General features: G+C 42.8%; 1 protein-coding gene across 7 annotated transcripts in view; it reads left to right on the top strand.

The window, feature by feature from the left end:
• MYO9A (myosin IXA) overlaps positions 1-13,929 on the top strand; it is a 1,132,274-nt gene that overhangs the window by 204,910 nt on the left and 913,435 nt on the right. For all 7 annotated transcript variants that reach the window (XM_069222286.1, XM_069222289.1, XM_069222284.1 and 4 more), the window contains exon 3: positions 11,075-11,169. In XM_069222286.1, coding sequence (XP_069078387.1) covers positions 11,075-11,169 — 95 coding nt within the window. The remainder of the gene's footprint in view (positions 1-11,074; positions 11,170-13,929) is intronic.

Here is a 13,929-nt window from a genome sequence, read left to right on the forward strand (position 1 = left end):
CAAATCGCCCCTCTATTCCTCTCGGTGCCACCAGTGGGTCAAGGGAGTTGTTAACCAGCTTTGTATACATCACCGAAATTGCTTTTTAGGGTATGGGTCACGTGTCAGAAGGTGGTCCTCCAGCGGAGACACCTCGGAAAGCTGATCCCCCTCCAGTATATGACATAAGAGGGTGTGTTCCACTTGAAGATATCTATATTTCTCTGACTCATCCAATTCAAATTCTTAATGGAGGACCTCAAATTGTACAAGGGCCTGGTCTCACCATATATCCCCCAGGTGTTCCATACCAATTAACTCGCATCTCGAGAAACCGGTTAAGCCACCCACCTCATGTAGTCGCTCGCTGTCCCACTGTGAAGTCATATTGGACAGTTCACCTTTCCATGCCAAGTAACCCGTGGCCACCGTACTACCCTCTAAAGCTGCCCATGCCTGAACCCTAAAAACCCTGTAATAACTCTTAACACTACGCTTCACTGAACCCTAAAAATAACCTCACTACACTTTTCCTGAACCCTAAAAACCCCAAACCATCCCTTAATGCTACCCTTTGGCCGTGTAAGGCACAATTTTTAAAAAAAATATATGTATATTTTCGTAGCCACGTTGTGTTTTCAGTAGATGTTTTTTACACAAATTTTTCCAGTCTACTTTCTCCCCATAATATTTTCACTGCACGCCATTAGAACTTGATAATGAATGTTCAGAAACAAAAGTTGTGTTGGGGAAACTATATATTTAAAAAGGATTCTGGTTAATCACAGCTCTTACAGCATCATGTTTCTACCTAATTACCAAGAAATGTACATTGAATACAACCATAGAAGGATACTTGGCGATCTCGTTGGTAGAATGGGGTATAATTGCCTGATTAGAAAGGAGATGTTAGAACAATAGATGTGAGAGTTATTATAGCAACAAAGCCCTTCTGTAACGTCTGGCTACTAACAGGAATCAGGAGCTGTCTGCCAAGTGACAGATTATTACAAATATCACAGTTTAAATGGGGATATGTCCTTTTTGTTTTTCAGGCGGGGCTTTTTGAATATCTCCTTTATCAAACTGTCTGACTTCACCACAGGGCATTTCAAGCTTCCTGCTCTTTCATACACAAAAGGTTTAGCTGGAAAATGCTTATTAATAAGTCTATTCTGTTCTATGGCTTCTCGCTGTTTCAGGACAATCAGTTTGATTTGAGTTGATTTGCTGCAATGTTCTTGAATATTGATTATTAATGTACATTTTTCGTGTTTACCAGTTTAATCTTTTTTGGAAGCACCCAGTAGGTCGTATTAGGCTTAAAAAAGCAAAAGCTTCCTACATAAAAGGGTGACACATAGCATGAGGATGGGAATTAAACAAGCAAATATAAGGAAAAGGCTATCAGAATGATCTCCATGCATTCAGGGCAGAATTTTGAAATTAATTTTAGTAGCATTTAGATAACACTGAAAGTTGTGCAGTTTCATATTTTACTCTCTCCTGCTTCCTTTTCGTCTGGGGCATATGGCGAAATGACTGTGAACGTAAGCCCTTGCACAACATCTTCTCAAATAAGAATGTATATTGGAAACCTCAGGCAGACACCATCTATGTTAGTTGACTGTGGAGACAGAAAACGTCTCAAAGAAAAACGTGGCATTTGTGGTGATGTGTAGACTGGCTCAGCTCAACATCCTGTGATTTTGTGCAAATCACTTCATTTTTTTGTGTCTAAAAAGGAAAGCAAATGTGTAAGTTAGTGTGGTCCTGTTGTGTAGTGCTCTAATGCCCTTTGACCACGTATGTGTTGAAAAAAAAAAAGCCAAAACGTCAGACGTTTTTGCAGGTGAGACCTGATAAAGGATGAGCCTCTGTTTCTAGGAAGAAAACAAACAATATCCTCCTGAGTAAGGGAAAGCACTTCATCTCCAGAATCTTGCAACCTTAACATTAATAAGCAGGGTAGGTTTGCTTCAAAATCTATTAATAAAGTTTCCATCAGTAGCCAAGGCCAGAAAAAAATGATCAAATCTTGGCTGCTTTGGTATATTTTATTTGGCTATTCCAAAAATATGAGAAAGCTATAATAGTGGTTTATATGAGGCATTGTAGCATATGTATAAAGGTTTTAATATGGTTAGAATTTTCATTAGTGTAGCGATCAAAATAACAAAATATTATCTAATCCAAATATTGTAAATCACATCAGTACTAACCTTGCTCATATAATTATTTAGAGTACGTTGTAGAAATGTATGCGCACATCTTCATATGTCTGCAACTCTTTTTCCACCATTTTGACTGTTTTTTAGTCTTTCTCTCTCTTTCCCTCCCTCCCTCCTCCACGACCTCTGTCTATGCATCCGATCTTGTCTGTTTTCTACCTTGATCTTTTCTCTTCCTTCATTTGTCTCTCATTCACACAGTCCTTCAGAATCTTCCTACTTCTCGACTTATCATTCATATATCTAACTAATAACCACCTCAGTTGTGCAGTATTATTTCTTAGCTGTCTATTTCCATTTTTTACCCATATTCCTCCAGCTATGTAGTACAGATGGCTTTTCATATATTCCACCTGTATCTTATTTTTCATTAGTTCTGTAAATTGTTGAAATTCACTGAAATTATTGTTTGAGGCATGTGTAGATCCACATTTTGTGCATAGTCCTGCCATCTAGGTTTGGGCTCAGATGTGTACAAGTTGTTTTTCTTCGAATAAGTCTTCTCGAGTCACGAGGTACAGTCACTTCACCTATTGCTGGTAATGTGCATGGACATCAGCTCCATTGATAGATTATTTTCTTTCTGCCATCGAGCTCAGATGTGTGTAACTGAGCTCCGGATTAGTGCAATTGCCAAGATTTCTTCCGATCTTCTCGTTTCCTCTCCCTTCCGCTTGTATTGTTTGCTATTGCTGTCCACTTTATCACATCGACTCGAAACGTTGCTTTGTTGGGATTTGAGACAACTTCGATGCCCCTGTTGGGGCCTTGCCCTTCAGGGCCTCCCCGTTTGCCATCTCCATGGCAAGCTTGTCTTGCCTTTGATGCAGCGGACACCATACCAATACTGTCTACAGTGTCGTACCATGTACCCCTGGTCCGATCTTCACCAGGTCTGCAACATCTGCCTCTGTCTTGAGCACAATGAGGCCTCCTGTGAAGCCTGCCGCTACTTCTGCTGGAAGAGCACTCTTCAATGCCTTTGGGCTGTATGTTGCGAAGATCCTGCAATGCCACCTCAGACCTCTTGACAGCCAGGACCTCAAGGGTGAGCACAGGCCTTCTCGCCTAAAAACCAGCTCTGGTTCCAACCTGGCGATCAAAGACTTGCCGCCTGCTAAACATGCAGTGAGTATGAACCACCCTACCCAATCCCCTTGTCACCGCTCTTATTCCGAGCAGCCCAAGCCCATGGGCCAGGCATCCGATCTCAAAGCCCAACAGGTTTCCGGTCTGCCACTGTCACCAGGCCATGGTCAGTGTAGAATACCTGCTTCATATCCTACACCCAGCATTGGCTCAGCGCCAAAGAAAATCTTAAAGCCGACTCACTCTGTGCCGACCACCACCACCTCGGTGCCTGTGAACTACGTGCCTGTACCGAAATCCTTTTGTTAAAACAGACGTCTTCCATCAGCTTTGTTGAACCTGTTCTTCAGAGGCTGCCGGAGGAACTCAGTGTGCACAAAAGTCACATCCTGATTCATCCCCACACTGGCAGAATTCTCGTCTAGCCAGCAGCAGTGACCGCAGATGGATGAAGAAGAAACTCAACTTTGAGGAAGCCCTCGATCTTCCGCTGTGGCCCAAGCACCAGAAGTGACATTATAAGGCCTCTAGCCCTCTGCCATTGCCTCAACAACCTCCCCCCGCCTGTTACCACTCCTTCATTTCACACTACTGACCCCCTTTCTTTCACTCCACACAGGTCACCACACTCTGGTTTCTGAGAACACAGCCAAATAGACCCAGGGGACCCATATGACATGCACCCACAGGATAATCCATGGGACATGTATGACGTAGATTTATCCAGGGAAAACAAACTCCGACTTATATCCTGCCCATCTCTCCCCACCGGATGACACTACCTCCTGTCAGGAGGTCCTTGGGAGGGCAGCAAAGTTCCATAAGGTGGAGATACACAGGGATGTCACTGAGGAGGGTTTTCTATTGGAAGCTCTTTCTTCCTCCGAGTGGTCTATGCAGTACTTATCAATATTGAAGGGGATGCTTAAACTGGCGCTGTATATTTTTAGAGAGACAGTTAAAACTTGGGTAGTCACCCCCTAGGGTTGACAAGAAATATAAGGCTTCTCTCTCTGACCCAGACTCATTGGTAGTTCACACTACCTGCAAACGAGCTAATGGGCCGAGCACTGGCAATGCACTCCCTCCCGAATGGGAAAGCAAACCAGTGACACAGCTTGCAATGGTGTTGCGCAATCTGCCTACAAATAGCGCATTGCCAATTCCATTGGTTTGTTTTCACGTTATGACTGGGCTCACTGGGATGAGATGGAGGAGCTCCTCCGTCATCTCCCAGATGAGTACAGCATTAAGGGCTATGAGCTAATCGCTGAAGGCCAGCTCATTTCCAATACCACCATCAGATATGCCCTTGATGCTGCTGACATTGCAACAGATACGCATGGCTGTATGACTTCAGCTTCAAGCCTGACGTTCAACAGCATCTCCTCAACCTGCCCTTTTTATAGAGAGCACCTCTTAAGTCCACAGACTGATAAGAAGGTGGAGAAAAAAAAAAAAAAAAACAGAGACTGACAATGTCATGGGCCAAACACCTACACATCGTGGGTCTTTCAGGCCTCTTAACAAATACAACCTGTAGGAACATTTCCTTATGGGTCGATCAACAGGATGTCATTCTGTTACTGCAAAAAGGCGACTTCATGACTACCCTCAATCTTAGACGCCTACTTGCACATCCCAATTGATCAGTGCACAGTCGCTACCTCTGGTTTGTGGTAAGTGGTAAACACTATCAGTTCAAGGTGCTGCTGTTCGATGTTACCGCCATCCACAGGATGTTTGAGGTGTATAGCAGTGGTAGCCTCACACATGTGGCAACAGGGCATCCATGTGTTCCTTTACCTAGACGATTGACTGATCAAGAGCGTAATCTAGCAGCAGCCAAAAGCGTAATCCAGCAGCAGTGTCTTGCACTTACTCAGGCCCCTATAAACCTCTTACATGAGTTGGGGTTTACCATCAACTCCACTAAGTCCCACTCCAGCTCCTTCAAATCCAGTCTTATGTAGGGGCAGTCCTCAACTCCGTGGACAAGGCATAGCCTAGTCCTGCAACAGTGCAGTCCTTGCAAGTGTTGCTCCCTCTTTTTCAGTCACATCAACAAGTCACAGTCAGAACGGTCATGCGCTTCTGTTGCATGATGGCCTCTTACATTTCCCCAACGCCAGGTTACACATGGCCTGTTGCAAGAATGGTCTCATGCGGAGGGTCACTGGTGTCTACAGTGGTGGAACACCAACAACCTGTTGCAGAGGTGGCACTTTTTTGACCTGGGTCTGCAGATTACCATTACAACGGACGATTCCCTCACGTGGTGTGGTGCATTTACAGGATCTCACCATTTAAGGACCGTGGGAACCAAGGCACCAGAGTCCACCACCTCAGTTACCTGGAGCTACTAACCGTCCACCTAGCGCAGAAGGCCTTCTGGCGCCACATTGTGGGCAAAGCGGTCCTCATCCAAATGGATAACATAACCGTCATGTACTATCTACAGAAACAAGGAGGCAGTCGCTCTTCTTGACTGTCGGCTTTAGACTAGGGGCCTTTGGCAGTGGGCACTAAGCCACAGGGTCCATCTGCTGGCAGAGTGCCTTCGGCTGTGGACAACAGTTTTGCATACCTCCTCAACAGGATGCGGCAACAAGTCAATGAGTGAGCACTCAATCTGCAAGACACTCCCGTACGTCTGTTGGTAGGGATTCCCCAACATAGACTTCTTCACCATTGCAGAAAGCACAAACTGCCCAAGCTTTTTGCCTCCAGGTAACCACAATCCTTGGGCAATGCACTATGGATGAACTGGTCACAGAAATTTGTCATTTCTCCGCCTCTCCCACTTCTTCCGTTCGTGGTTTGAAGGCTTCAGCGAATGTCCCCCAACCCTCATCCTGGTGGCTCCCACTTGGGCCAGACCGGCTTGGTTCACCACACTGCTCAAACTTGCGGTGGTTCCACATGAGAGGCTCCCCACCAGGTCAGATCTTCTAATGCAGAACAATAGAGAAAATAGGGACCCGACCCCAGGACACTCAATCTTGCTATTTGGCTTCTGAGGTCTTAGAGTTTAGTTATCTTAACCGTCTTCCAAAATGCATCAACATTCTTAAGAAGGCACGCAGGTCCATCACTTGTGCTTGCTTCGCTGCAAAGTGAAAACTATTTTTACGATTGCCTCTCGAACGCATTGACACTTTAGCAACTTGTGTCCAGGACATTGTCTTCTACCTCCTACACCTACAGACCTGTGATCTAGCATACACTTTTATCTGGCTCCATTATGCATGCAGTAGCTGCCTACCTTCAAAATAGACAACTCATGTCCCTCTTCAGGATCCCTGTTATGAAAGCCTTTATAAAGGGTCTAAAAAGAGTCTTTCCTCTACTGGTCCCCTGGCCATTGTGTGGAATCTCATCATTGTACTCACTAGACTCATGAGTCCCTCTCTTTGATCCCCTCCATTTGTGCTTCCTTCAATTTCTCTCCTGGAAGATGGCATTTCTTTGTCACAGTCACCTCTCTTAGATATATCAATGAGCTTCAGGCTTTAACTTTTGTGGGGTCAGAGGAGGCCCCATCAGGTTCCACTCTGACAGCTCTGGCCTCGGCTCTGATGGGGTCTCATGGATCCAATCTTAGATGGACGTCTCTCCAGATACTGTCTTGCTCTCTCCACCCACCATGACAGAGAGCATCTTAAACAGTGGTGGCGAAGCCCGCAGCAGAGGTCCTTGACAACTGGCAGGTTCTATGAGCGCCAGGGCGGACAAACTCTCCTGTCGATGCCTAGCTGGGCACAAATGGCACAAGGAGTCTTTCAGCAGTGGGCAGAGACTTGGTGAGGTCTGCTCACCTCCGAAGAGAGCACAGAATGTCAGCGCAATGTCAGCAGCTTTGCACTTTGGAGTTTCCAAGGCGGCTTTTGCTCAGAGACGCTTTTCTCTTGAGTGGAGTTCAGGCCTCCTGTAGGCCTTTCTGCCCATGCCACATTTGCCCAGAGTTCTCAAGAAGATCAAGAAATACCAGGCCCAAGTCATCCTTGTGGCTCCAGACTGGGCACAGAGTCTGGCATCCCAAGATTCTGAAAATGAGCATTGATTCTCTGATCAGGCTGCCCCTTCGGGAGGATCTTCTGTTGCAGCAGCAGAGGAGGTTCCTTCACCCAAACCTGTCAACTCCCTGTGTCCTTGTGTGGAAATTGATAGCTTTTGACCTTCCTTCCAAGTCTGTAAAGTTATCTTGGCGACCTCTTTCTGATATTCTGCTCTTCATTCTTACTCTTGCCCAGCAGGGCTCTACTCTGGGCGCTCTTAAAGGTTAACTCGCTCCACCTCCCTGCAGCTGCCTGACCAGCCCTCTTTATTTAAGTCCCTAATGTAAATAGGTTTGTGGAAGGGCTTGTACATATGGGGCCAGATGTATGAATTATCTGGATAGCGATTACCTAATTGTGATTGTCTGCGAATCTCAATAAGGTAATCACTATTTGAATTTGAATTTAGCGATTCCCAACGGCTCGCAAATCAACCTACCTCATTAATATTCATGTGAATGGCTACAATCACAGGGATGGTGGCCTACTGGACTCAGTAGACCACCATGTCTGTGATTACTTTTAAATAAAGCAAACCTTTTTTATTTATTTTTTATTTTAAATGCAGCCCGTTTCGTTTTTCTTAAAGGAAAACAGGATGCGTTTAAAAAAGAAATATGAAAAGTCCATTGGACCACTGCCTGCACTTAAAAAATGTTTTTGCATGCATTCACAAAGGGGAAGGGGTCCCTTGGTGACCCCTTCCCGTTTGCCAGTGGGTTAACACATACTTGAAGTAGCTTGTAAAATGTGAATGTTTTGCGACTGCATTTCGGTCACAAAACATTAATACATACCTCTGCGATTTGGTATTAGGAAGGGAGGCCCTTGACACGCCCCTTCCTAATACCGAATCAGTATGTAGTCGCACTCCCAATTTGCGATTCGGTAACAAGTTACCAAATCGCAAATTGAGATTCATACATACCAAAATGCATTTTTGCGATCGCAAAAGGCCCGATCGGGTGGAGTTACTTGTAACGTATTCTGTATCAGGGGTGTGATATTGAATAAAATATCTACTTGTCCATGGGACAGGTTGCTTCTTAAATCTACTTGTACTGTAAAAAATCTACTTGTCCCTTTGGTTCCATGTAGTGCTGCGACAAATTATGGCAGCAATCTCATTATGTAAGAGCTCTGAAAATAGCCTCTCTGATTATGACAGGGCTACTACTATAATAGGGCTTGAATACTTGCAATTTCAATCCCTACTATAGTAATTTCCTTATATTGCCACCTTTCTGCAGATCTACATACTGGGGCTGGAGGAAGCAGTAAGCAATAGTTCCAGGGCTGGAATGCCTTTGAGTCTACAAACCTACTAACTTGCATGCTTTAAGGATTCTCGCCAGCTCTTCTCTAATCTTTTCCCATAATGAGAAAGGTTGGAAATTTACTCCTGACAATGGCAGAAGTAGAAGTTCGTCTAGGGTTGGGGGAAAAAAGTGGTTGGAGGGAAAGTGAACTTGTAAACGCTCAATAGATTTTCACATGAGCTAATCTACTCATGCATATTTGCTTGTGCTAAAATACAATTCACAAACATTTTTCTAGGAATACGATTTCCTGGTCTACGTCTGTAAGTTCTTGTGAATTCATGAAAGCCACTAATTCAAAGACATATACCATGGGTGCACTTTTGTGGCTTTCTTTCAGAATTGGGTCCCTGTTTAGGTCTGGTGTTAACAAAGACATTTTATTTGGATTAAACTTCTATTTATCTCTCCATCGCCTGGCTTTACTGTGAGAGATCGCATCCTGCTCTTCTACAAGGAGCATATTTGCACCCAAAGTAGTTTTGTTCAGTGCCAGGAACTACTGTGGCAATCAGTGGCGTAACAAAACTGAAGGCCCCCCTCGCACCACCACCACCGCTAAGACCATGAAGGCCCCCATCCAGATTCACTCAGGGCAGGTGCTGTGCTGAGGGAGTACCCTTGAAGGGGGCTGCAAGGCCTTTGTCACGCCACTGGTGCAATGTGTGCTTTTTGAGCCAAAAAAACCTTTTTTCTATTTGCCAGTGTTAGTTATAATGGCTAGGGCCTGGCAGCTCCCACAACAAGTGTTACAAAAGACATGTCAAAACAAGACACACATTGACAAAACCAAAAGGCTCACAAAAAATGTTGGATCTTTTTGCTTTGCCAGTGCTTGTTTATTTTCATGCATCCTATAATCTTGTTGAACATGGTTACAATGATTTTACATTAGGAATATTTTTTGGAAATACTAGCATGCATCAACACATTTTACTAAATGACACTTAAAAGAAAGCACCTAAAATTTCATAGTAGCAAAATGTTTTTTTTTTCCTACTTACATTTTATTTTGAAAGCAAAGAATCATCACTCTTGCTTACAAGCTTCTGCAAACATTTGCATCTCAGCAGAGAGCCTTCCGGGAGCATTGTACTTAGCCTCATATTGTTAAACTTTTCAAACATGTGTGCACACTTTTTTTTTTTTTTAACTGGAACCACTGTCAGTGGTGCAGTGTGACTTAAAAAAGTTTGTTTACAGCGCACAACCTAATAATGAAGGCTTTTCATTAATGGAACATAAATACAAGTTCAAACAGCATAAACATATGGTAACACATATTACCTCAACTGCAGGCAGTTCCCTTCTCTGTAAACTGTCAGCCAAAGGGGTTTGTGCTGCAGGGGGTTGGGCCTACTTGTCCCAATGACAAAATAAACATGAAAACGTGTTGCCCTTGACCCCAAACAATATGTCCCGGATGGGGCGATAGGAATTCCACATCCCTGCTCTAACCTTTTAAATAAACCTGCAACCTCTAGCCTATGTGACCTGGCTACCTGACTCCTATTTGCCAAGAAGGAATCCTCAATTAAAATACCTAAAAGTAGGGCCTGATTTAGTTTGGTGGATGGGTTCTCTGTTACATGCATGAAGGATATTCTGTGCACCTTATTACAAGTGCATTACATCCTATGACCCTTATAGTACGGCGGACAAGTTATCCACCCGAGTTGGGACAGAGTACCTATCCACCAGATTGTAAATCAGGCCCTAAGAAACATTTGGCGCACAAGCTAATGTTTAGTTTTATGGTAGAGCGATACTTTCAGCGATACTTTCATCAATTAATACTGGACAGATAGTAAAAGCTGTGGTAACGATCTTCAACCCAAGATGTGGGTTTAGCACGAGATGTTGGATTAAAAGGCATTAATTGCTAGTTGAATAAAACTGATCAAGAGGGGTAGTGATTTGATGTTTAAAAAAAAATGGCATAAAATTGTGAAACCATACAAGCACATGTGCAGCTTAATTGGTCACAAGTCACTCTTAAATTGACACCTACCATAAACATTTGCAGTTTTTGGTGACAAATATTCATATGATTTTAATGTCTGCTGTATGTATGGTGCCTTGTGAGAATGATGCTACGTGTGCATCTGTGTATCCATCTGGATCTACATCTTCTATTTTCAAGCTGATCTCGTCTTAACATTATGATTAACTACCTGTTTTTAAGTGTTCAACTTTGAACCTGCACCTAGCTGCCTTCACCATGTCAGCATGACATTTCCCAGCCTGAGATTTTGAGTGAATTAATTTAGTTTCTAATTGCACCATGTGATTTTTTTTTTAATGCATGCCAATTGCAAATCCAGTCTTAAAGTAGATTCCACTCAAACATGTGCACACCTGAGCAATTTTAATTAACACACTTTTTTCTTCCTAACAGGCTTTTGGAAATGCAAAGACTGCTCACAACAACAACTCAAGTCGCTTTGGCAAGTTTATCCAAGTGAATTACCAAGAGATGGGAACTGTGCGGGGGTAAGTTCAATTAGCCCACATTAACTCTTGGTTTGAAAATATCTTAATATTTGTATTTTCATGGCGTTTTGTTGGCATTTCTGGTTGTTTCTACTCTCAGGTTACATCAGAAGTTGCACAGAGCTCACAACTAATAAAACCAGGGTTTGGAGACAGTGGTATATAGTGAGACAGACAATTATGAGATTATGTCTTTCTCCGGAGGGAATCAATATTTGCTTCAATTTTCTTGCTCATTTGAATCAATTTACTCATTCAAAATAGCAAGAAATTTGAAGTAAACATTGATCCCTTTGGAGAAAACAGTAGCAGAAAAACACAAAAGTCTATGAAAGCCAGAATAAGCTCATGGCTTGTTTACATCTAGAACAAATGTTTCAAACGTACTGCAATAAAACTATCTCCCTTAAACAGGAGAATTAATTAATTTGAAGTATTTCATAATGTGATACTGAATTCTGTGTTTATAAATAAATTAAAGTGCTGGGGTAGGGTGAGGAGGTAGGGGGAAGAGTAAGACACAAAGAAAATTACTTTAAGAGTAACAGAGTTTAAAATTGCCACAAGGTTGAAAAGTGGAAATCACCATTAGCAGCACACTTTAGCAGGTGAAGGTGTGATTTGTCAAATTAAATCGCAAGTAGTTGAAAATATTAGTAAAACTGTAGAGGAGGTGACGTTGAATTTTGATACGGCATGAACTTTATTAGATACAGAAAATGAGTACATTGACGGTCATAGGATTAAAGGATCAGCTGAATTTGAAATGTTACATTTAGAATATGAAAACTATAACTAATGTTATAAGTTGAATAGAAAGCATATCTCAAAGAGGTAAGAAATTGACTGACGTAAAGTATATAAGTTCTAGTAATGGTGGAACCATCATGAAGGTAGCGGTGTTCCTGGAACAATAAACCCCAACTATGGTTGCACAGGGCTGAGCAGTAACTGAGCAGTTATTTAAGAAATATCGGTATTTGTTAAAGTTTATGGTGATAATGTGAAAATAATTTATGATAATGTATATTTTGTTCCTATATTGGAGTACAGTTATATTTTTTGATGAAGAAAAATCAGAAAACACGAAATGTATTGAGTGAGAGAAATATTAACTATAATGTATATTTTGTCCCTGTTTGGAGTACAGATATATTTTTTGATGAGAAATATTAACTCTTAGTTTAATGAATGATCTTTATATGTAAAGACATTATTGAACAAAGCAAAGTATCATGCAGGAGTTAGATAATAGAATTTCTATTCTTATAAGACCTGTGTTCGGACAACAAGTGCACAGTTAAGTGTAACCGTGGCTCTATAGGTTCCCACATTACCCACAGGCTGTCTATAATCCGGAAATGTTGCAAGAAACTGTTCCTGGCTGTAAGATTGAATTTTTTTATCTTATGTGAATACTGTAGTGCATAAATAAACTGGTGCAAAAATAAGAGCAGTGGCAAATATGGTTAGTGGTCTTCAGCTCCCTACCTCTGTGCATTTGGATCTGTAAGCAACACCGCACTGGCTACCTAGATGAGAACCGACAATTTCAAGTTTTGGTAATAGTTTAAACAATTTAGAAAGTGACTGGAATAGTTTTGGCAGTACTTGAATTTTAAGTCAGCGGAACTCTTAGAGCAATGTTATACGGAAAGTGGATCTTTAACCCCTTCGCTGCCAGGCCTTTTCCCCTCCTGTGCCGAGCCTTTTCTTTGGCTATTTAGGGCATTTCGCACTTACGCCCTCATAACTTTGTCTCCACATAAGCTACCCATTCCAAATTTGCGTCCTTTTTTTCCAACATCCGAGGGATTCTAGAGGTACCCAGACTTGGTGGGTTCCCCTGAAGGAGACCAAGAAATTAGCCAAAATAAAGCGAAAATTTCGTTGAAAAAAAAAATGGGATAAAGGGCTGCAGAAGAAGGCTCATGGTTTTTCCCCAAAAATGGCACCAACAAAGGGTTTGCGGTCGTAAAATCACCATCTTCCCAGCTTTCAGGAACAGGCAGACTTGAATTAGAAAACCCCATTTTTTCAACACAACTTTGACTTTTTACTGGGACGTACCCCATTTAAAAAAAAAATTGTGCTTTCAGCCTCCTTCCAGCTAGTGACAGAAATGGGTGAGAAACCAATGCTGGATCCCAGAAAGCTAAACATTTCTGAAAAGTATATATTTTTTTTAAACATGTTTTTATTGGTTTTTCAAAACACAAGCCATACATTTTCTTGCATGTAAAAGTCATTAATAGCAATTTGTCATTGGTTACAGTCTGTCGTCTGGCTCTCCCATATTAAGGTCAATATATATAACAAACTACTAAGAACTTGTGTGCACTTCCCGGTTCGCTAATTCTACCCAACACTTCAGAAGTTGCCGCCACATATGGCGAGGCGTACATTTGCAATGCGATTCTATTACCACTGGTGACAGGGGCCCTCATCGCCACACGGATGAGGGTGGGGGGCAGAGGAAGCAAGGAAGGGGGGGGGGGGCAAGGTGGAGGGATCTGGCCCAATGGGTCATAGTGCTGGTGTCTGTCGATTGAGTGTGCAGGCCTTTTGGTGCTGTGGCATGCATGCATTGGGGGGGGGCTGCTGTGCTATCAGTGTTGGCGAGGCCTTGATGATGGATATGTATGCGTCCCCAAGTATAGTATTGCCTTTCTGCCGGGGGCTGGGCCCGCTGCCTTCCAGGTGGGTGCAGCTGTCTGTGATTCAGGGGGGTCTTTCATCATTTTTGGCTTCTAGCCTGGA

The sequence above is a fragment of the Pleurodeles waltl genome, chromosome 3_1, assembly GCF_031143425.1.
Source record: "Pleurodeles waltl isolate 20211129_DDA chromosome 3_1, aPleWal1.hap1.20221129, whole genome shotgun sequence".
In the NCBI taxonomy this organism is placed as follows: Eukaryota; Metazoa; Chordata; class Amphibia; order Caudata; family Salamandridae; genus Pleurodeles; species Pleurodeles waltl.